Source organism: Mesitornis unicolor, unplaced genomic scaffold, assembly GCF_000695765.1.
Source record: "Mesitornis unicolor isolate BGI_N332 unplaced genomic scaffold, ASM69576v1 scaffold14431, whole genome shotgun sequence".
Classification (NCBI taxonomy): domain Eukaryota; kingdom Metazoa; phylum Chordata; class Aves; order Mesitornithiformes; family Mesitornithidae; genus Mesitornis; species Mesitornis unicolor.
The window spans coordinates 12,139-36,048 of record NW_010164625.1 but is presented as its reverse complement, the minus strand read 5'-3'; the positions used below and the strand labels follow the sequence as shown (position 1 = coordinate 36,048).

Below are 23,910 nucleotides of genomic sequence, written 5' to 3'. Positions count from 1 at the left end.
ACAGCGTCTGGCTCTGCTCTGGGTTTGAGACTCCTTCAGCTGGGGACGTACACCACTACAGCAAAGCAAAGGTTTACTCAACAGTTCAGTCCAAGAGGCATTGAATTCCCCAGCCACCTCTACTTGGTGAGGAGAAGAGGAAAAGCAGCTCCCATTTAACAGGACACTTCTGTACTGTGTACCAGCTTCTCTCCAAGAGCAAATGGAAGTGCAGATGCATAAGAGAGTTCTGGTGTCCACTAATGACTGCGTTTCTCTCTAGCAGAATTTAGATTAGCTCAGAGGTGACGGAGCACTTACAGGAACAAATACAGGTGTGTATTTTTATTTCACACACACACACAAGCTGATGCTGTCTCTGCACAGAGTCAGCTGCAAGTGTACTGGGTATGTCACTCCTTCAGAAAGCAGAAGATGCCCCATCCTTTGTTCTCCTCAGTTTCCAACTCTAGGGAGCTGAAATAAGAACATTTTCAGCCACGTGATTGCCTTCTTGAGCCGTTTCACCTTGGGGGACATAAGCCCTCGTGTTTTCCCTAAGACTCAGAGGGAAAACAAGGTTGCATTTTGCTGCTAAGTGCCTGTGGTATCACAGCACGCTCGAGCTCTAGCTTTCACTTATTTTTTTAATGCTTTATCCCAAGACTGCAGTGAATGCGATCAGCAGCAGCAGGAGAGGGGGGAAAGCAACAGAAACTTCCCAATCACAAACCTTAATATTTAAACCTAAAGAGCCAGTCCACTGCAGCTCTTTCCAATGCATCAGCCGCAGTGGAAAGCGGTGGCAGGAGAACAGCGTTTGCAGAAGAGTAAATTGTAATAGATTGTATATGGAGCGTGTGCTGATAGGCTGCAAAAAGGAGATACTGCTGGTTTACTGTCCAGTATTTAAACTTCTAAGATCCCTGAGAGGTACCATGTAGGTGTGGCTAGAACACAGCTTGATGGATGAGGAAAAAGCACAAGCGAAACGGCTTTTTTTCCAGGCCAATTTGCATGACACATTTACATACAGCAGCTTAGCAAAACTCTACAGAAAATACAGCAGTCCAGAGAGAACATTTACCAAGCCTTACTTAGCATAATGTCTTTTGTAAGTAAATATTATTCGTCCCAAGAAATCCCGAATTTGCAAGGCTAACGGTGATATTTAAGAGATGGTTTCAGTGGATCTTTAGCACAGAGAACCCTTTTCCAGTGAAAAAATATTAAGAAATATGGGGAACATTTCAGCCACAAGATATTATTTACAGTCTTAATAAGAACGAGCCTCAAGATAACACACAAACCACATGATAAGCTCTCTGACTGGGGGGGTATTTGTGGGAAGACACTGGGGCTGTACTGCCCTGTCACGTCTCTTGGCTGTGATGGATTTCTAAGCAAAATTGGTGTGCTCTAAACATTCAAGTGGCTGCTCCTTCTGACAAAATTATTCCGCTGCCAATTACAGGGAAAACATGTGCCATAGGCTCTTACCTTGCAACTCCTTCATTGACAAACAGCTTTATTAATGAGAGCCGTACTTCCAGACAGTCTGAGGGGCAGCACAGCAATTAGGTCATGAGGCAGAGGCACTACGGGTTGATACTCGTGCAGTAAAAACACTTGCCTGTTTATGCTCTCACTCTCCTCAGGGCACTTCCTGGCTATAAAACCAGTAACCTGCCTAACAACTCAGGGGGCTGCTTTAAAACCCTGCAGAGATTAAATGGGCAGGCGCTGTTCCAGAGCTAGAACAATGGGACCGTCTGCAGCCTTGTTCCTCACAGATTTATCAGTCTGTCTTTTCCGCCCTTTCACACAACTGTGGTGTGACGAAGAGGCTGTACCATCCAGCTGTTCCCATGGCTGCATTATATACCTACATCAAAGCCCTCCCTGTACCATTTTGTTAACAAAGTGTATTGATTTCTTACCTGTTCTTGTTGAACTGAATGGCAAAGTCGGTCATGTGCTGCAGAGCCTTATTGGTGAAGTTCATCTCCATGTAGATGTGTCCCTGCCTGTGACTGAACGTACCCGAGATCTCCAGCCCTTTAGCCTTCACTGCAGGCAACCAAACCTGGAACACAAGAGACGTCACTCAGGATGAGAAGTCTGGCCTGAAGATCACAAACAAGCACAGTTTTCCAAACAACAGAAGAGTCCTGAGTTTGGAAATCCAGCTACATTGGCACATTAAGCCCACAAATGCTAAAGAGACACTACAGGGAAGGTAAGACATGGGGTATTGAGAAGATCAAGCTCATCAATGAAAAATAAGCTCGCTGCTCCTAATGTGTGTTCACAGCACTCACGTAAGAATTTATACTATAACATCAGTGTGCACAAGAAACAGTGAAAGCTTGTGTTCATCACACTAATGTGAGACTTACCACATCTGCTGGGGGACAGGCTTCTCCAAGGAGCTCTTGGGCTATGAGGGGCAGGACAGTACTAAAGTTTGAACCAAATAAAATCACAGGGCTGATGCTATTAGCAGTTTGGGTTCTGGATTCCCAAATCATCTCTGTGGGAAAAACCCAGACTCAAACCTGCGTGGTGCAAAATGAAGTACTTAGCTCAAAATTAGTGGGTTCTTTGGTACTTGGTCTTATTTCTAGTGTGATATTCACACAGAACAAAAGCTTTGAGTATGCTCTGCAGTACCTTGAGATCCTGTAGTTCATATGATGACTTCAGCCACTGATTATTTAACAAGAGTACTAATTTCTGTTTGTTCCTTTTCAGGCATGAAAGGCTAATCCTGAGCTCCCTGGGGCTGCTCCACAGCCCGCTACCAGAACCGTGTTCTGCCCCTCACGAATCGCTCAGATGAAGCACGCTTCGGTCAGCGCATCTGCGATCGCTGTCACTAACGGAGCGTTTATTCACACTGCACTGCGGCACGTTCAGCCCAATCATGGGATTTTATCTTCACTGTCACGTTGGATTCCTCCAAACAAACCAATCTTCCATGGAAGTTGTGGCAAATTGTATCCTGCCCTCAGTTTCCTGGGGAAACCTGCTAAGAAGCAGGTCTCCAGGAAAGCTGCTCTGACAAAATTGAAATTCTCTTGTCTTATATTGGCCATTCTTTGGAGTAATATTGTTACAGGCAAAATGAGGGAACTGCTGAAGAAACCAAAAGTCTGTAACAACTAAAATTGGGTCTGGAGAACAAGCCTTATGAGAAGTGGCTGAGGGAACTGGGCTTGTTTAGCCTGGAGAAGAGAAGGCTGAGGGGAGACCTCAGCACCACCTACAACTGCCTCAAGGGAGCTTGTGGAGAGGTGGGTGCTGGTCTCTTCTCCCAGGTGATGGGGGATAGAACAAGGGGAAACGGCACCAAGCTGTGCCAAGGGAGGTTCAGGTCAGAGCTAAGGAGGAAGTTCTGTACTGAGAGGGTCGTCAGAAGCTGGACCAGGCTGCCCAGGGAGGTGGTGGAGTCACCATCCCTGGATGTGTTTAAAGAGCGGGTAGATGAGGTACTTAGGGATATGGTTTAGGGGGTAGACAGGAGCGGTTGGACGTGATGATCTCAGAGGGCTTTTCCAACCGAGCCATTCTGTGTGATTCTGTGAAAATGGTCTCCAATGCACTGTAACTCTGCCTGGGAAAAACCCAGGGCATCCCTAATGGCACCGAGTCGAACTAAGGTGCCCCAATAGCACCAAAGATCCACAATAAAGGGGACAAGTGAGCAATCTCAGACTTCTTGTAGCCCAAGTTAAGGCAATATACTGAGGACAATTCTTTCTCCTTACGTACAGACTTTGGAGCCACATATCCTCCAGGAGCCATGCCTATACCAGACGAGAGCTCGAAGAGATCGTTGAGTCCACTGCTCACCACAGCCGGGGTGGGCGAAGGGGCAAAGGTGGCCGGTACGGAGGAGGGGATGTAGGTCTGTCCCACCTGGAGGGGTTACAAAGAACAGGCACCGATTAAGATCACACATCAAGACTGCTACTTATTAAATAAAGTATGAACTCAGGCAATATCCTAAATATTTTAAAGCCATTTGCAGCTTCTTCGCCGAGTTATCAATAGTGCTAAATAATGCATTTGAATTCTAAAGCTCTTGGCAACTAATCCCTACACTTGGCTGTCACCTCAGCCACGCAATAGCTTCCACATAATATTTTGTAGCTCCAGTTATCTATTCCTACTGTAGAGGAATCTTTCTTCTCCATCTCTCCTTCTCATAAAGACAATATGCTTTGTGGATCTACCCTACATAAACCCAGGGAAAACAAAAAACCGCTTCAACTCTTCCCCCAGCTACGACAGTCTTCAGGAATCTGCAAGATTTTGCATATCCAGAGATAGCAAGGGAGTCATGACCGCATTGTGCACTCCCACCCAAAGCCAGAGCTCTGCTTTCTCAGCACTGTGGCCCAAGAGGTTGATTACGGCAAGCAGAACCAGTTGTGTCTGTCTGCCAGAGGACAACCTTTCTGCAATAAGGGCATAAAATGAGGGCATTAAACCGAGAATATTAACCTTTAGGTGCCCAGCTCCCGGTGGGACAGTCACACTCAACTTAGGCTGCCAAGTTTTAATGCTGGGGCAGGAGGAATTAGGATGAGAACAGGATTCACCAGTCAGCAGCCCAGAGACAGGCAGAATGGCTACGGCAGGGAAACGGGAAATACTGGAGACAGGCCTGGGTCTGAAGTCTCCCTGCATTCTGTGTTCAGGGACCCACCTGAGATGGGGGTCTTTGGACAGGGGGGTTATGCTGACCCAGGAAGGCAGAGACCTGGCTTTGTAGGTAGGATCTCCACAGGGTATCTCCCATGCCAAAGTGTGTGACCTGGGGGCTACAGGTATCTGTACCACTGGCTCTCCTCTGCCCTTGTGCTGAAGTTCGAAAGGAATGCAAGATCCACAGGGAAAGAAGGAGAGAGAATGGCTGCAGCCCTAACAAGGGTCTCTGAAAAGCCCTCGCTGCAGAACTGAGTACGCTTTACTCACTGAATTACTGAGTACACTTTTCTCACTGAGTTACTGGCTCCACAGTTCTGGGAAGAGGGACAGGAGATGGCTTTTGGCTGTGGGTTGGAGGCACGCTCCCTCCTACCCCTCCAGGTCTCCAAGTCATCCTGCATCCTTCCCCCGTGCTCTCCTGGATGAAGCTGGTATGTATCTGAAGCCAAGGGTGCTTTGGAAGCAGCGTGAAAGTCTCCTGTGTCCCAGCACGTGCTCGAGGCACGAGGATGCTCCCAAAGCACAGGCACAGAGAAGCAGGCAGGTGGCAGAGCTCGGCGGCAGAGCTCGGCACCAACCAGCAGTAGGAAAGCTCAGAGCACCCGATCCTGACAACCAGGAAAAATCTTATGTGGCATTTGGAAGGAGAAAAAGCACCGAGTTTGGACAAATCCACGGTGACGCTGCGTTAGGGTTACAGCAGAACAGGCTTTGTGAGTAGAGAGGTCAGCGGCCTTGGCCTTTCAGCTGCCAAAGCGGGTGCACAAGGACTGGGCACTGCCAGTGTTAACGCTGGTGCTCACACTAAAAAGCTCTGAAAAAGAAGTGCCAAGCAGGTGAGAGTCGACAGCTCTGGCCCTGGCTGCTCTTAGGAAAGCCCAGGCGAGAGCTGGACTCAAGGCAGCATAGGTGGGGACCTGTGTGTTTCAGCTGCATTCGTCCATTTCCAAACTTCTTCAGGGATTTAAAGCGTTTTCCAGCACATAACGGGGGAGGTTATACTTAAAAACCCTCAGCTTCGAGCAGCTTTTGAAATCGGGGAAAAAAATGGAATGGCACTTACTGCCGGGCTTCCTCCAATGCCCCCGCCAAGGTCACTGCCAAGCTGCAAGAGAGAAGGAGAGAGAGGAGAGAAAGACCGAGTTCATTTAAGCCAAGTGTCAGATGGCCGCAGCAGAGCTCAGTCGACCGCACTGCGCACAGGACAGACAGAAACGCAACGCTGGGAAAGCACAGGCAACAGAGGGGCTTCTTTGGTGCTGTGTGAGCAGAGCTGTTTGCAGAACTACCCCCCACACCTACTCCGGACAGGGGTGTCCTGCAGGTTGGTAAAGAGCAAAAACCCGTTCCCTCTCGGGCCTGTCACGAGCACCAACAACTCTGCACAACTCTCCACGTTCTGTGCATCAGCGCTCCCATCTTCAGCCCCCCCGGCGCCGGCTGCCAGGAGCCCTGAGCAGCTCCACAGAACCCAGCGGGGTAGCTGTGAAATGCAATAAAAATACAACTGACAGGAAGCTCGCTGCCTGAAAGCTTGAGTTTTCTAGGGAACAGCCACGAACGACGGCAAAACACAATGCATCTTGGCTACGCTCCTCTGACATGCGGCTCTTCTCAGTGGCGAGGAAGAAAGGGAACGGGATCCGTGCGGGCTGGCACAACAGCTCAGACAGGGGGGCTCTGCCTACCCTTCGAAGGTGCTCCCCTCCCTTGGACAGGAAAAAACAGCTTCATGATCTAACGGGCCACTCGAATAGTAAAGAGAGCCCGCGGTGCAGGAGAATATTTCAGTAACCATCTCTGCCAAGCTCCACAGCTCCAGTCTGAAGCGACTGAAGTAGCCACTGCGCGCCACCCTCCATAAACACATCCTCCCTGGAGCCCTCCTGCAGCCCACCCAGCAGCTGTCCTAACACAGGGTCCCTTTACAGAGCATGCAGACCCCTTTCTCAATGATAAAGCCCCTTTGTTTTCAACATCCACACCACTCCACGCGCTTGAAAGAATTCAGCAATCAGCACAGGCTCCAAGCCTGGCCACAAGCTCTGTCTGTGACTACAGCATCACTCCTGTGAATATTTATAGGGCGCTCGACGGATGACTGATAGCCAGGAGGAAACAAGCACGGATCTGCAGCCGTTATCCACTGCAGAGACTTCTCCAGGCTTATCTGTGTCCTAGGCGTTTGTTCAGGAGACCATGGTAGCTTTTTGGCGAGTGCAAGGGTTGGTTTTTGATCCCGTTCAGACAAGGACCATGCCCTGACAGCGTGCAGGGAGGACAAAGAGCAGGGGGCTAAAGGCAGGACTGGCAGAGCAGAACAACGCAGCTCGCCTCGTAGGTGGCTTTGCTCTTCCACATCGTTACGGTGTGGGGAGTTTGTTTGCTTTCAAAAAAGCATTTGACAAACTGGGTCAACAGAGGCTGTTCAAATAGACACTGATGTGTTGAGGTATTGAAAGAAATGCATCGTGTAGCTAAAGGAAAAGCTTCCAGCGCCTGTGCTTAGAGCCAAAACAGCTCCAACCTTCCCCTCTGCACTTGGAAATTCAACTTGGTTCTGGCCCCGCCAGCCCGGTCCCTGGGACATCTCACAGCAAGTGTATTTTACACTGGTCAAGAGGGACCACAAAGTCTCATACTTCTCTCCTTCAGAGCACAGATTAAAAGGTTAAAATGCCCTGAGAACAGCAGCAAAGTTGCAAGACACTGATTTACTAGATGATAGCTAGCCTGCAAGAAACCCAGAAAATGTGACAAATCCCTGTGCTATTCTGGATCCCACTTCTATCCCTCAGCATCTCGCCTTCCCCTGGTCCCCACAGGAGCCACCAATGCAATATGAGCCACCATAAGTAAGTGTTAGAGAAGCACAAATCATGCACGATTTGCCTTTTGTTAAGAAGCCTTAAGAGCTTTTTTTCCTGTGTGAGATTCAGTTGATCCCTACTTGGGGCCATAGCATAAATTTCCAGGACATCCTTCATCTCCTGCAACAGCCGCCTCTTCACACAGGAGCCCGTCCTCCTGCTGTCCACAGTGCACCGCACAAGTCCCATCTTTCTCAGCTCAAAAGGTAACACGTAAGTGTGAGTTGTTCCAAAGTCAAAAGAAGGCTCAGCCCCAGACCAAAGGAAGCCAGCCAGACGATGCAAATCCAATTAACATTGAGCTTAGAAAATAGGGCTTATACACCGTCAGGTCTTGCCCACCAGAACAGCCTGGCAGAGCAGAGTTTTATTCTACAGACAGCTCTTTAAGCCAAGCTGTGTTTTAGAGTAATTCATCAGATCATTTACATCTCGTTACTGGCTCACTGAGGGGTAATAAATGCAACTATTTCACCTCAGCCCTGTTCAGAGTCTTGCACATAGATGAACTGCATGCATTACAGTGACAGGCAGGGAAGTCCAGAGGAAAAGCAAAAGAAGGTAAAGAATCCAGTGCGTTTCCAGATGCTATTGCATGCACAGAGCATTCCTGGTGCTGCTGTCTGAAGCCAGAGAGAGACCGGTTTATGAAGCAGAAAGCATTTTACAAAGGGTATTATGGAAATAATAAAAACTACTGAGTAACTCCACATAACGATGCCAGATGTTAACTGTTCTACCCTTTCCTACTACTCTCATCATAAGAAGCTGCAGGCGAGGAACCCAACCTCAACAAAACCCGTGCAGTGGTATCTGTGTCCACTTGCTGCGGAGGGGGGAAGGAAAGACATCCTGGGGTTCCTCGAGCTATCTGCACATCCTCCATTCTCTCTAACTGCCAGGCCTTGGGGGAAAAGGAGAATTCGGATTCATTGCTTGTCTTGAGTTGAGACTCTCACCCCCTACAAGGCAGGAAAAACCCTCATTGCCTCAGAATTTACCCCTGAGCCTCCTTATTTCTAGATTGCTCCCCACGACTCTGCTTTGTGGCAGAAAAGATTCCTTCACAATGCCAGGAAGCTCTGACCTGCTCCCCTTGACGCCCCGCTTTGCTCGCAGGAGGGGTTTGCGCACAGCAGCCTCCTGGCTCCGTGCTGGGGACCAAACACTGCAGATGTGCTCCAAAGCCGCAGAGCGAGCTCCAAGGAGCTGGCAGCTCCTCCAGGTCTCCACAGGCAGCGCTGGCTCTGCCTATGCAGTGAAAAGAGAAGTGACAACATATCCACTTCAACAAGAAATTAATCAGGGGAGAACTGATCAGTTCCACTTCAGACCCAGGGTGCGCCACCCACTGCAGCAGCACCAAAGCCCCTTTTCTCCACGTTTCTTGCCTGTCACCCACCCATAGCACCGGTGCTTTCCCCATTCAGAAACCACAGGTCCGGCTCACCCAATCCTCCTGTGAGATGCCCAAGACCTAACTTCATTCCCAACTCAGAACGATGGAAGAGGCAGTAACAGGGATGTGTGTGAGTAAGAGGGAAGGAGGAAGACAGCGGGAACAGGAACCAATTACCCACAGAGTGTCCTCTCCCATCTGCAGTGACAGGCAGAGCGAGGAGGGAAGCAGCAGACATCAGCCAGGCATGAAGTGCTGCTGCACCGATTTTTGCTCTCCTTAACCATTTCTATTCACATTGGGAGGACAACAGGAATCTGCCTTACAGGAGAGCAGGGAACAGCCCTGCCGAGGAGAGGACCACGTCAGCACGGCTGTCGGGTTGAAACGCTTGCTATGAACGTGGGGTGGACGAGGGCTGCCACTCGATGGCCAAGGGGAACTTGTAGCTCTGCAGAGCCCTTGATCCTGAGCCCAAAGTTGTGAGGCTTTCCTCTTGCTGAGGAGCACAAAGGCTCTGTCCTGGATAAAGAGCTGCCAGCTTCAGGGGATGAACAGGGAGCCTCGGCCGCCAAACGCACAAAGTTCTTCTCTTGATTGCCTCCAAACCCATCCTGCCACAAGGGCACTCAAGCAGCCGCACGGGCTTAAAGAAGAGGCTGGGCTCAACCCTGTATCAACAAAACCAGCACTAGCACCTCTCCCCAAAGCGTACCACTGTCTTTGCTTTGGATTAGTTGGCTCGGACAGCACTGCAGTCGCTCTGCAGTTGAAGAGCATTTGCCCTGCTGTTGCAGCTCCGCGGAAGCAGCGATGCTGACTTATGAAGTGCAGCAGCGCTGGAGTTACTGCATCAGGAGGGTTTATTTGCATCTTAACAGCAGTTTGGAATGAAGTGACTCTGCTGAAGTGTTCATGTGATCCGGAGGGGTTACGATCACTTCTGCAACATGACGTGAGGGATTCGGAGCTCCAAAAAATAACAGGGAGGGTGGAGCCAGAGACAGAGGCTGCCACAACCACTGCTCAGCAACTGCTTTGCCCTGCGTCCATAGCACAGCCAGGGATTTCAGAGTAGCTGTGCATGTCATGGAGCCACAATTAGGGGTTAACAGGGAACTGCTGGAGAGAGTCCAGCGTAGGGCTACAAAGATGATCAAGGGAGTGGAGCATCTCCCTTCTGAGGAGCGGCTGAGGGAGCTGGGGCTCTTTAGTTTGCAGAAGAGGAGACTGAGGGGAGACCTCATTCATGGTTATCAATATTTAAAGGGTGAGTGTCACGAGGATGGAGCCAGGCTCTTCTCGGTGACAAACAATGATAGGACAAGAGGTAACGGACACAAACTGGAACACAGGAGGTTCCACTTCAATTGGAGAAGAAACTTCTTCTCAGTGAGGGTGACAGAGCCCTGGCCCAGGCTGCCCAGAGAGGTTGTGGAGTCTCCTTCTCTGCAGACATTCAAAACCCGCCTGGACGCCTTCCTGTGTAACCTCATCTGGGTGTTCCTGCTCCGGCGGGGGGATTGGACTGGATGAGCTTTTGAGGTCCCTTCCAATCCCTAACGGTCTGGGATTCTGTGACAACTGCTGCCTCCTCCCTCTCTCACACAACAAACCAAGAGTTAAGCACCTCAGCTCAAGGAGCCAGATGAGAGCAGGCACTCAGGGGCATTTACACCACAACGATCAGGCCACAGGGTGACTGCAAGGCTGAGCTGCCAGCGGGCCATTTGGTCTGGGCTAACCCTGTTGCTGCAGGACAAACCACGCATGGGCTGCATCTCCTGACCTCCTGAGGCTGTCAATATTTCACTGCAGACTCCGCTGTGGCTCACACAGAGATTTCCAGGACCTCGTTTGCCGCCTGGTTCATGTGGCTGTTTTCTCACTGCCAAGCCAGGCCTGCAGAGCAGCAAGGGCAGTGGAGGACGGGTCACGCTGCCAACACCACGGCCATCAGTTTCAGCAGCACTTGCTGCTAATGCTTCACCTTGCTGAATGATCCGCACCAGCAAACAAAGCTAAGTACTGCCCATTTTCATTTCCTGAAGTGTAAAAGAGCAGCTCTGCAAAGCTCTAGCAGCCCTACGGTTACAGCAGCAAGAGCCTTAAATCAAACATGAATGAGCAACCCACCAGAAGAGCTCCTTTTCTGTAGCAGCCCTGCTCCAGCGCTGGACACGTGCCCTTGGTCAGAAATCCCAACAGACGGCCCCTGTAGCTCACCAACCCAGAGCAGCCCAGAGGAAAGGAGTCACTCAGCTCCTTGCTGAGGCTGGAGGAGCACCCTGGGAAGCAGCACATCCCCTGCATGGATGTCGAGGGTGAGCTGGCACAGACACCCTCACACTGCAGCTCCGGGAAAAGGTAAACCAAGTCACTTTCCTGAGATTATCACAGCAAGTCAGTGGCAGAGCCAGGAGAGGAACCTGGCACCCAGGGCAGGCTGGGGGTCGCTTTTGGGTTTCCATAACTACATGAGGCTTCCTACTCTGAGTATATCAAATAATTTCATATAAGTTTGGGGTTTTTTTCTTCTAAAACACTGGTGAGTCCATAATCAACCGTAACAAGCCGAGGGGTTGTCCTCTAAGGCCAGACTTTGAACAAAGTGCCAAAGCAGGTCACTAAATTAAGCCCATTAATGCCATCTGTGAGACAACCCTTTTTTGGTGGGACACAGCCCCGAACCATGCAGAAGAGACTCTTGGGGTCAGACCCCCTGTTATATCCAACAGAGAGGGGCACAGCTCCACCTGCAGCAGCCCAAACCAGTCCAGGTATTACAGAAAGCTGTGGTTATCCAGTGCTTATCAAGCAGCTTTACAATTCAGGACATAAATCAGCCTGACCAGCTGCCAGACATGAATCAATAATATTCTTGTAGATGAGCGGTTGGAGTATTAAATAAAATCCTTACATAATGGACAATCCAAGCCCGGCCGTTCCGACAGATTTACTGCTCTGCCCTGGGGTTTAAAGCCAGCCCCCCTGGCTCCCTCTGCTCCTGTTAAACTGACAGGAGCTGCACAACGCGCCAGGCAATGCGGAGCTCTCCGCCCAATGGATTTTCAGGGCAAATGAACCCACAAAGGGGTTTAAATGGCAAAACGACCCTGGCTCATCGCAGCGCATCCTACAAAGCGCTGCACCAGCGGCGAACCAGGAGCTGGAGGGCTGCCTAAAATCTGCATTAACTTGAGCCACCTAAGGGGATAAGCATCAAACTCCAGCTCTCAGCGATCTGCTGTCCAAGCAAGTTTTGCTTCTTCCATGTTAGGAACTGCCATCATTGCTCTACATTTTGGAGCTGGAGGTCTCAAGCAGCTCTAATAGCGGTCTTGGTCACCATTTTACAGAAAAGAAAGCAAAGCAAAGAAGAACAAGATCAGGCCAGGGTGGCGAACAGGGGCATAACTCAGTGCTGGCTCTGTTCACTAGAGCACAGCTCTCCGTAAGTCAAACTGCGAGTCTGCTGTGGCTATCAGCAAAGCACAGAATGGCTTAGGCTGGAAAAGACCTGCTCCTGCTGGCCACACTGCTCCTGATACAAGCCAGGATGCTGTTGGCTTCCTTGGCCACCTGGGCACACTGTGACTCCTCTTCAGCCGCTGTCGACCAACAGCCCCAGGGCCTTTTCCACCAGCAGCTCTCCAGCTGCTCTTGCCCAAGCCCCTGGTGTCGCATGGGGTTGTGGTGACCCAAGCGCAGGACCCGGCACTTGGCCTTGCCCAACCTCACACCCAGGCCGGGGCCCCAGAGCCTGGGTTGCCCCAGAGCCCAGGTCCCTTCCAGAGGCTGGGTTTCAGGGTCGGTTGGTTGTGGAGTGAGGGAGATGTTGGTGAAGTCATTTCTAGAGCAGGTAGGAAATGCGGAGTTGGAGGTTTGGTGGGGAGGTGGCTCTAGATCAGGTTCTAGATCACTTCATGGTTCTGGAGCACGTTATAGGTGGCTCTATGGTTCTAGATTGTGTCTCTAGATCACCTCAAGGATCTAGATCACGCTCTAGATTGCCTTGTGGTTCTAGAGCGGGTTCTAGGTCACACGTTAGTCTAGAGCAGGCTCTAGCTCACTTTGCTGTTCTAGAGCAGGCCCTTGATCTATTCTATCTATTTAACCCTAACATTTCCTAGCAGTTCAAACACTTGAGACACCACATCTCCCACCAGCCCTCGCGGATACAAATGAGCAAGCAGAGACGGCAATCATGTCTAATAAGCAATGACAATTATTGACAGGACTTTATCAATCCAGACCCACCGTAAGAAATCAGAGCTTCTCCTCCTGGAAAATGAACACCCACCAAAGCTGGGGTGCAGCTGCAGCCCACGGTTGCTGCTGAAACCTCTCTCCCAAGTGTCCCATCTTCTTGCACGAGAGGCCCTTTCCCCGTGCCTTTTTTCTAAACTGGATACACATGCTTGGCACCTGAGCATGCACAATACACATGTTACATTTAATACCAATTACAGGACTCACTTTGGAGATGAATTAAGTTATTCACTAAAGAAATTAACCTACCAAGCAGCTGGAGTCTGGAAGAAAGAAAACCCACAGTAGGAAATGAAAATGCAGAGCGGCATTGGCAGTGGAAGTGAATGCCTCTGCTGGGACTTTCACTGCAGGAGCATCCGTCTGAGGACAAACAACCTCTCCAAAGAGGAGGAGGCGTTACCAAACACACGAGAGCTGCCACAAGCATCCAAAGGGATCAACGCGTGACACCGAGCGGATGTGACAGACTGAGATCCTGCCAGCAGCCCCTTCCAGACCTTCAGCCGCCTTTGAGACACGGGCAGTGCTGACGCAATGGCACCGTCACAGCAACAGAGCATGATTTCATGCATCACTTCAAACACGTCCCAGACCACCCTCTTCCACTGTAACAGACAGGCTTATCGAGGTGCTTTTACACATCAAACAGTTGCTTGGAAAACAGGAGTGGGATTTGGGGTTGCTCTGCTCTGGCAGTAGAGCCAGAGCGCTATTTCAGTCTCCATCCTCACTAAAGTGACTGTCATGCCTGGCTGGTTTTGGCTTCTGGTGAAGGGTGAAGAGCTCAGCCCCTTCACGGGGACACCTTGGGACACATCTCACCCCCTCAGCATCACCGCATACCAAAATCAGGCGCACACGTACCTGCGGTTTGAGACTGCACAAACGTTGCTCAGTATTAGCCTAAGATCCCAATGCCAATGCCCTTGGCTACCCCTGCAGCCAAGAGAACTGCCCAGCTATTCAGCTAATACCAGGTTAGGGTTAACTCAGCTTGATGCTCGTTAAACACATGCCCACAACAACAAACAAAGACACAGATCCCATTCACTCACAGCTAATTGGGCTTACTAGGGAAGGAAAAGATTCACTTATGCAGGGGATCAGGCGAAGGCAGGACATTTGATGCAACAGCTCTCCAATAGAGAGGGTTCCAGGGGAAAAAATAAGAAAAACCCCAACAAGAACCCATCATTGAGGCTTTTTTAATGCTCTCCCCATCTAGCAACTCAGCTGAGATGAAGCTGGCCTGCACTGCCCGAGGCACAGCTACTCCCTGCCCAGCCGTGACCACTTTGTTAGATCACACTCCACAGCCCCACGAATTTACTTAAGGCTTGAGAAAAATGTTACATAAAAGCCTAGTACCATGTCAACTAACAGCTCCACTGCCAAAGCAGGTCACTAAATTAAGCCCATTAATGCCATCTGTGAGACGAGTCTTTTTCCAACCGTTTTAGTCCTACCGCTGCGTCCATTTATTTGTCCCTGACACTAATGAGAAACAAAGGGTTACTGTAAGTGGCCTGGAAGACAGCACAGACAGGAACTTAACTCCTAACCATTTTGAGCTGCCAGAGATAGCACCGTTTCTGCATTGCATTATACAATTAAAAAATCCCATTTTTTTTCAGTGGCAGCCACAGCAACGTGGGGCAAATGCTGCAGAGGTCACTGCTCTGGGCTCACTGTCTCTGCTCCCAGCAATTCCAGTTTAAACCATTACCCTAATCCCGTATCCTCCCAGTGTAAAAGCAGACTCCCTGCTAAATACGTGAAGTGCTCTTTAGGTGGCACGGAGGCTAAAGCACGTCTGACCTCTGTGAACACCAGTGCCATTAAGGGTTAGGTTGCTTACAGTTCATTAGCTCATGAAGTGCTGGAACTGGAAATGTGTTTACGGTCTGCTTTCATAAGATTATGGCATCTTATCTTTGACAAATAAGGATGTATTGAATTGGGGTCCACCCAGCTGTCTCCTACCTCTGTTATTCAGAGCTTGACTCGGAACAGGTACACGGATACCCCAGCCCAGCTCACTGCAAGCCAAACCTCAAACCGCAGCAAGACAAATCCACTGTAGGTCTGAGAAACACCCAGCTGTGTTCCCTGCAACAGTCTTATTCAGGTTGCATGGTACAAGTATGCCTACACTGCATCTTACCTTGCAGGCAAGGCACCAGGGTGGTAGGGATCTGTTTGCCATGGGAACATCTCCACGTGATGACATCCACCACGTCTCAATGGCTGCCACTCACGCAAGACTGCAGTGCCGAGCTCCTCTCCCCTGCTGCCAGCTCCTAAGCGATGCTCTCATTGCAGCTCGTGCCCAGCTCACACCCGGAGCAGAGGCACTGTGTAATTACTCATACTCTGGAGCCTGACCCCATTAGTACGGGAGCACCTTCTCGTGAGCAGCTGTGGCACGGGAAGGACTGCACAGAGCACTTCCCTCTTGACCTAACTGCAATTAAACTGTCACCGATGTTAAACCGTGACACACTCTAGAGACTACACAAATGGGATGACACCGGGCTATGGCCCACAGCCCTGAGAGTTTTGCACTGAAATTCAGTAGCCTTGGGAACTGGGTAGAACAAACGGCTTCTTGAAAGGGAGCTTGAGCCAATTACAAAGCAGTGGGACACTTCACATCCTTAAACCAACTTTTTGGTCTTCTTCTCTAGACAGAAAAAGCACGGAACAGATATATGCACTGACCACGGGGATTCTACAGCATGCAGCAACACTTGTTTTATAGCAGGAGAAACCTGCTGAAAGCTGGGACAATAGCACTGCTAAATCCTCTTGGAGTTTCAGGACTTGGCACCAGGAGCTCAGTGATCCAAGCATTACAAGCACAAATGATGAAGGCTTTGCAGAGATAAGCACAGCTCCTATTATTTCACATCAGCTGAGAGTGAAGAGGACGCCACTTACCAGGCTGTCCAGCCCTCCTCCCAGGAGATCCACAGCACCCATCTGCATGGAGGACACTTGGGGAACGTTCACGGGGGGTCCCAGGTCCAGGTTGAGGAGGTCCCCCAGGAGGTCGCCCTGCGATGGAATGACCTGCGGCTGCTCCAGGTTTGTCGTGGTCGTCGTGCCCACGGGGCTGTCGCCTGCGTCAGTGCTGGGGTGGGAGGAACAAGAAGCAGAGGAGAGAAACATCAGTCACCATCGGTCTCCAGCATCAGGTTCCCAGCGTGGGGAAGCACAGCAAGAGGTGGCTCAAAGCTCACCCCAGCAGCTGATCTGACCACTGCCACGGGCACAGCTGTGTGCTATGGCGAGAGGTTCTTCAACACGTGCTCTGGGCAGAGCATGGCCTTCAGCTCACAAAAGGGAGTCCTCAAGGTGGGAAATCTGCCCGCCTTGAGAATCACAGACCCCTCCAAAACAGCAACCCATGGGTACTACAGGGACTACAGCACTGAAAAGAATTCTTTCCCAGCTCCGAACAAAACTGTGGAGATGATTTTCAGCCCACTGGGCCTGGAGAACACAAACATGAAAACAAATCCAGATTTCCTCAGAGACCTAACACTGATATAACCCTTAAGGCCTTGCTCCAACCACTGCACATTCAACCACCCCCCACAGATCTGGATTAACCACCTTCCACTGGCCAGCACCAATCTTTGCAACTCTTTTCTACTCAAAGACCTCAATCTAAAATCAATTCCTCCTTCCTATCAGTGATTTCCTTCTCTCCGAGTTAGCAGGCATGCTAATTACGAGTCTAGCAATGCTCATTATACAATTTCTCATCATATGCAGTCTGGCTACCTTTCATATTCACTTGCCACTGAATTTTACAACAAAAGGCAGGGGGAAGTCTGACTGTAGCTCTTGGAGGCCTCATTATAATGTATTTATTCTTTAAATCCAGAGATGTTAATATTTCAGATAACTAAAAATCTATTTTGTGTTCTGTTGCTAACAGGAACTGATACAAACATTTCCAGCTCATGTTCCTGCAGCTGCAGCCAACAGGTATTTGCACACAAATGCCATGAGAATTAGCATCCTGACAAGGTGTTTAGCACCGGGGCTTTTTTGTAAGGATTGCAGCTCCTGATTTTGGGTAGCCACGATCCTCTTCCTTACCCTCGCTCAGTTACCAAGGGGAAAGCTTTAGCAGCAGAGTGTAAGCTGCTCCCAGCTCCAGTGCCAAGAGGAAAAGATACAGCATAAGGACTGCAGAATGAATTAGTTACCAGGCAGCAGCAGAAGGGGTTGAAAGCTTCTTTGCATTTTAAAGCTTCAGACCCCTAATAGCACTAATATTACTTGTCCTTCCTGCTTCTGCCTTCAGCAGTGAGACTTCTGAGCACGCCGAACAGCTAACAAGCACTTCTGAAGAGCAAGTGGTTACCGTGATGCACTCCCACTCCCAACCTGAGAAGGGGAAGAGCAGCGTGCATGAGCAGAGGCACATTACCAGCCTGGAGTGCACACACTTGGTTCGCTCCCAGCATACAATCCCTTTAACGCTACACCTCTTCAACACTTACTCATCCTTATGATGGAGAAAAAGCAATCCTTCAAGGTTTTGTGTAACTGCCGTTGCCCCAAAGCCCAACAAGAAATTAGGAAAGGACAAAGCTAAGCCGGTTTGCATTAAAAAACTAAACACTAAGCCTTCCATTTCCTGTGGAGAATGGCGTCTTTAAAGAGATTTGTATCAACAACTTTGTGTTTTCTTGGAAAGGAGACAAAGGAATGAAGAATACGTGGGTTATAAAGGGCAAAAGGACTTGATGTAGGCTTTGTCCCTGATGGCCATGGGCAAGGGCTGGCAGCTGGGTCTGCACATGAGCTGGAGATGTGGCTTTCCTGTGAGCCCAACCTCCAGAGCAGGTCCTCGATGCTGGGTATCACAGGGGATGCACAGCCTGAACCAGAACCAACAATTCCCTGCAGCCACCCACGTGGGAACAGGGACTCCTGCCAGAGTCTAACCAGACTGCTCCTCTCCCTGCAAACTTCTCCCCAAATTTCCCAGCTGCATTATAGCTGAGCTGGGGTGGTGGGAGCCACCACAGGAGGAAGAAGTGCCAAGCAATCGGATTTCTCCCCTACCTTTAGGATTCATCTGCAACTCTGTGACACTTGGGCTCACTGAGAAGGAGGAACATCTCACCATCTGTGAGCTGCTCAATGGGCCTCCCCATCAGCCGAGAGCTGAAAAGAACCTGTCCTACACTGCTCCGAATTAAAATGAAATGAATCAAAATGCAATGCAGTGTATTCTGCCAACTCCAAGTAACTCCTCCAAGGTTTATGCTCAGAAAAGCACCACTCAACTACGTCAGCTATGTCTGCCCAGCTACTCGAGCCAATGCTATCTTGACTCTCTGACGCCACATTTGTTGTGGACATCTCCACACTTCCACCTCTGCCTCACTGTGCAAACTGAAGGAAAACTCAGGCTGTGCAATTTCAGTCTCCAGCAGATGGGTCAGACACCAGTATGGTCATTACTGGGGTGCAGGAGTAACGCAGATAACTCCAAATAGGAGGTTACCTTTCATTGGACGTCCTTAACCTGCCTTCAACTGACAGATCTTCACGTGTCTTTTTCATGCACATTCAGCACTAGAAAGAGGCAAACCAATTTCTTGGTAATCAGTAAAATCGCACTGGATGCACAAATTCAGGCTCCTCACAACCACGCTCCCGCAGAGCTGTAATTCCAGCTATAATGCTGTGTCTCACTGTAATTCCCATGGCTGAAAGTGGCAATTTGGTATGCTGTGACATGGCACAAGGAGGCCTTGGCATCAGCTTGTAAGGTTTTACTGTCCTTTAGTTAACAGTAAAGCAGGTAAGCTCACATTGGAGAAGCCTAATACGCCATTAAGTGACACCCCTCCTTTTTCTGATTTACCAAGCAGGCTAGAGCACTGCATCAGGATGCAGTTTGCTCTGCTGAGCATCCTTCAGTCCTTCCCCAAGCTCTGGCTTCCTCCGCTCACCACCGATGATCGAGGCCTGAAGGTTTTATGTTGAAGAAGCGAGTAATTTAGCAGAAAACACCAGGACAATGTACAATACTGCCACAGGCAGAAAAGATTTGAGGTCAGCGCTGCCTGAACACGAGCTACGAGAGTCGAGCCACGTACGCAGCATACATAAGAAGGCAGGAAAAAGACCACTCCTTGCAAAAGCTGAATTCCTTGAGCTAAAACCCCATAAAACGTTAGCTTCTGTAGGACCTGAAACAGTGCACAGGGAGGCTGATAACACCAGAAACCAAAGCTACCCCTGCCCCAGCTCATTTTGGTATTGAGGCAAGCCCTGGACTAGGAGACGGCCGTGGGAAGCGGCCACTGCTATTCGTGTCTGACTGGAAGACTTGTGCTTGGGTCAATGCAGCCAGACTTGATTTCATAGGCAGGGAGAAAACAACTCTGCTTCCCAAAGCCAGTCACTACAGAAATAACTGGAGTCGCTAAGAATAGCAGAGGAGCGGCGTCAGAAAATAGAAAAGGAGCAGCATCGCGCACCGATTTTTATCGGCGCGACAGCAAAGAATAGCACTCCAAATGTCATTTTGGGAATATTATTAAAAGGTAAGCCTGGATATTCTGCTTCCTGCTGTAAAGCACACTTACACTTGTAATTAATACCACCAGTGCAAATAGCACTGCTTATCCAAACAAGGAACCACGGGAACAACAGCAACACCACGGCAGCCCAGGACCATGCTCCTGCAGCTCTAACCCTCCTCCAGGACTGTGATCACAGGAAGCATTAAGGCCTAAGCATCTCCCCCCACCCCAAGGGTTAGACAGAACTGTATCAGTCCAGCCATCTTCTTTTAAGCTCAGTTTTCAGTGATGGGGCTTAGATGGCTTTTACACTGCCCTTGCTTTAACGGCACCAAGTGAGAAAGGTAGCTTTGCCAGTCCTTCTCCATTTCGTATTCCAGCAGCAAAGGATCCCAGTACTTGCCAGTTCCAGGAAGCTGGTATATACAAGCGAGGCCTGTAAAGCTGTGGTGTTGCTGAAGAAAAAGCTCTTACAAAATCAAAGAAGTGTATCCTTCTGAAAGATGCCTGTTTTTACCAGTTCTCCTCCTCCTGGAAGTATGCCCTTGCTCCAGTTACCCAAAGCTTCTGTTTTATTCACACTCTCATGTCAAGAGGGCTTATAGCCAGTGTATTTCCAAGAAAGATTAGAGCTTTTCCTCACACAAGAACCTTGATAGTTCCTTTGTCTTCTGATGCAGGAACTCAGAAACTAGATACCCAGAATTAAATCCTACCATGAAGCGGCTCCTTGAATGACCTGCAAGCCCTTACACAATCGATAAAAACCCAACAGTGTTACAAAAGATCCTTGCATCTTTTGGACCGTTTGCTAGTAAAAAAAAACCCAATTAATCCTCAGCTTACCTTCCATGGTGAATTGGCAAGTGCTTGCGGTGGATCCCATGGCTCCCCTCCACAAAAGCGTTGGGTGGTTTGTGGTACACAGAAGCCAGAGACCCAATGTGGCAGATCAACTCATCCAGCAGGGTTGGTTCGATCAGATCGGTCTCTTCAGAAATAAGCGGCTTTTCCGAGAGCACCACCTCTTTGGCAGTCACTGGATCCGTGGAAAGAAGGCGCCAGTAGATGTAGCCACGATCCCGCAGGTCTGGGTTGTCAGAATCCTGCGACGAAGCAACGCATCAGTTGTGGGTTTGAAGGGGACTAGCATCTGTAATCACTTAATTTTTCTAGCAGTGATTATGCTGGGTTCAAAACAAAACAAAACAACCAAACAAAACAACCATCTAGCAGCAACAGTCACCAATTTCGGAATGATGTTATAAGCTGTGTGCCGTGACGAACAACCCAGAATTTAAACTGAGAACTAAAGTATCAATGCCTGGCTTCCTGCCCTGCTGGTCACGGAGCAAAAAGCCCAGGATTTACATCCCATAATCGCCCCATCCTACAGAACCATCAACTGCTTTCCAAACTCTTCTGCCACTTAACACAGCAATTGGGATCAGGAGAACTCCAAGGGGGTGCAGACAGGAAGACGAGTTGAAATGGCTCTGTCACATACTAGGAGCAGACACTCAGTACTGCATATTGTAACAGAATGAGCCAAGATTCCTGGAAATATGTGACATACTCAAGGGCACTACTGGACAAAGAGACCCTGCAGAGCTACAGGATGCATCTTAATAAGCCATATTCTTCCTATCAGGAGAGATCTTATTCATCCTGCCTTCTAGTTATCTAATGAAGTATGGGAAGATGCTAATGATACACAGTTAGGATACTTCATCATCTCTCCAGCTGTCAATAACAGCCTTATTTTACTGCAGATACTTCTGCCTCTGCATGAAGCACTAATTATTTCTCTCCTTTTCGAACAGCTATGCCCAGAGCAGCAAGGCGAGTGGTGATAGCTGCCCGCTAATGTCCCAGGGATAGGGAGCTGGTGTGGTTTTATGTTGTAGCGCAACACGTTTGAACTGTTCATGGAAACAGGAGCTGGGATTTTTAATCCCCATGTCAGCAGAAATACAGGGTAAATGTTTCTGAGGTTTTTTTTTTTCCCCCCCTGTAAAATTCTGGCAATATCTCATGCACCTCATTAGGCTTCCTCCTTGGCGTTTCTTCTCGCCTTCTGTGATCTCACTCATGCTGCTGCTGACCTCCCATAATCTGCCTCTCTGCCCTGTGTCTCAAGATGCTCTCAGGCACACAGCAAAACCTCTGTTTGTGATGAGACTGAGCGCGCTAAGCTCATTTTCCTCCGAAGGACCGAGATACGTCTGGGTGAACTGACAGATTTCTCTGCAGTGCTGTTTTTCAGTTTGATGGTAGAGTTGTGGACTCTTCACACCCTTCACCCTTAACTCCTGCAAGAGTCTCCACATCCTGCCTGCAGCAGGCAGCCCAAGACTGGGCAGGGCTTCTGCGAGGGCAGCCATGAAAGACCACACGCTCCCATCTACTTGCAGGCACATCCAGATTCAACACTGGCTGCTTCTTCCCTCAGACAAATAAACAGACCTGAAACTTGAGCGAATTTACCAGAACAAGAGGCTGAGATCTTCCTTTTCCACATTTTCCCCCACTTCTCCAGGGTCCACATGCACACCTGTGGTGCATACCAATGAACCCGTGCTTGCTTCCTTACCCACCCACGCCAGACAGCAGCAACAGCTGTGGAAGCTCTGTGCCATCCAGTAGGTTTTGGGCTTGCAAGGGAACTTCTTGATCCCTGCTGCACATCTGTGTCCCTCCCATCTCCAGCTGCTCCATCACTATTTTTACCAGTGTTGGCTGGATTAAGCTGGCTCCTGCTACAATCACACCTGCGGTCTGCCGTGCAGATATACTCTAAGAGACAAAGTACAGCAATCCCTGAGCCGGGGAAAGAAACACACGTGTAATTATGCTCCCACTCAAGGGGAAAACAGCATCTCTACCTAGAAATCAGACCTTGAAGCATAAGGCTTTTTAATGTTTCACAGCCAGCTATCCTACATTGACTGATTATTCATATCAAATACAAGAAGCCAGACTGAATCAACATTTGTGACAAACAGAGAAAAAACAAGACACCCATTATATTCCTAGGCTGCCATTAAGTGTTTTGTGACTCAGCACAGTGGGTTTTAACACTTGGTACCTTTCTTCTGTTGGCTTAGACAAATGATGCAGCGTGCCCTTAGCCCACTCCTCTCTGAAGAGGAGCTGAGAGCCTGCCTAATAGCAGGTTTTGAAGCAAGGAAAGCAGGCCATGGATTGCTTGCCCCTAACCAATGAAACACCCCAAAGGGATGAATAGAAGTTTTAAGCAATAATAAGTCCACAGCCATGACTTCTTGCAGCAAAGAGGGCCACAAAGGTCAGTTAATGATTCATTCTAGGTTTTCTGCTCAGAAACAATCGCAGCCCGTTCAGAGCAGCTGGGAGACTGTTTTCATCCCGACACAGCGGGTCTGGAGAGGAGCTGCTCTTTTTGGAGGACACCATCACACATCTGTCCTAGTCACTGCAGCCAGGGAGCGTAGGAAGATCAGCCGAGGTCTCACCCACTCCTGCCACCAGGACATCTCCACTGCTGTCCTCCAGAACTACAGCACTTTGGCTGCCAGCTCCAGCCCAGCCCCACTTGCGGTGATCTGAGCTCATCACTCAGCACCTCATGCATAATGAATCCAGGATCTTAACCCACTGCTACAGCCTCCAGCAAAGCTGCCGCGTTGGTTGACAGCAGCATCCAAGCACAAAGGAAAAAAACCCAAACCTCAGTTCTTTTTCATAGCACTGCTTAAGCTCTGCCGTGCAAATGAAGTCTTTGCCAAGCCCTTTCCCTCTGTCATAGCTCCAGATGTTTTAATGGCAAGACACCTACAAGGAGAAAGCATTCTGGTTTCTTCATAACTCTACCCTGTCCCTAACTTTTCATGTGGCAGGGGAATGAGGGAAGAGTTAGGATGAAGCAGGAGTTAAGAAGGAAAGGGCAGATGCCAGATGGCATGGTAACAGGCACAGAGCAGCTCTTGAATGGAGCTTTGCAGTAGATGGGAAACGAGCATGTTCCTCTTTCTCCCAAAGAGGCTCCATTTAAGAGATGCTCTGTGCCCACGGGAGACACATGCCAGGCCCAGACAGTGTTCACCAGGTACCTTGGCTTACCTGTGTGGCCAGG

The 23,910-nt window shown here is 49.5% G+C and overlaps 1 protein-coding gene across 1 annotated transcript in view; it reads right to left on the bottom strand.

Annotated features, from left to right (window-relative positions):
• Positions 1–23,910, bottom strand: part of LOC104548375 (AP-1 complex subunit beta-1) — a gene marked incomplete at its 5' end in the record, with an annotated part of 54,880 nt that overhangs the window by 18,929 nt on the left and 12,041 nt on the right. Inside the window, 6 exons of the mRNA XM_010194380.1 lie at positions 1,920–2,065; positions 3,754–3,900; positions 5,759–5,800; positions 16,180–16,372; positions 20,643–20,902; positions 23,898–23,910. The exon at positions 23,898–23,910 is cut by the window's right edge and continues 104 nt beyond it. Of these exons, the coding sequence (XP_010192682.1) occupies positions 1,920–2,065; positions 3,754–3,900; positions 5,759–5,800; positions 16,180–16,372; positions 20,643–20,902; positions 23,898–23,910 (801 nt within the window). The remainder of the gene's footprint in view (positions 1–1,919; positions 2,066–3,753; positions 3,901–5,758; positions 5,801–16,179; positions 16,373–20,642; positions 20,903–23,897) is intronic.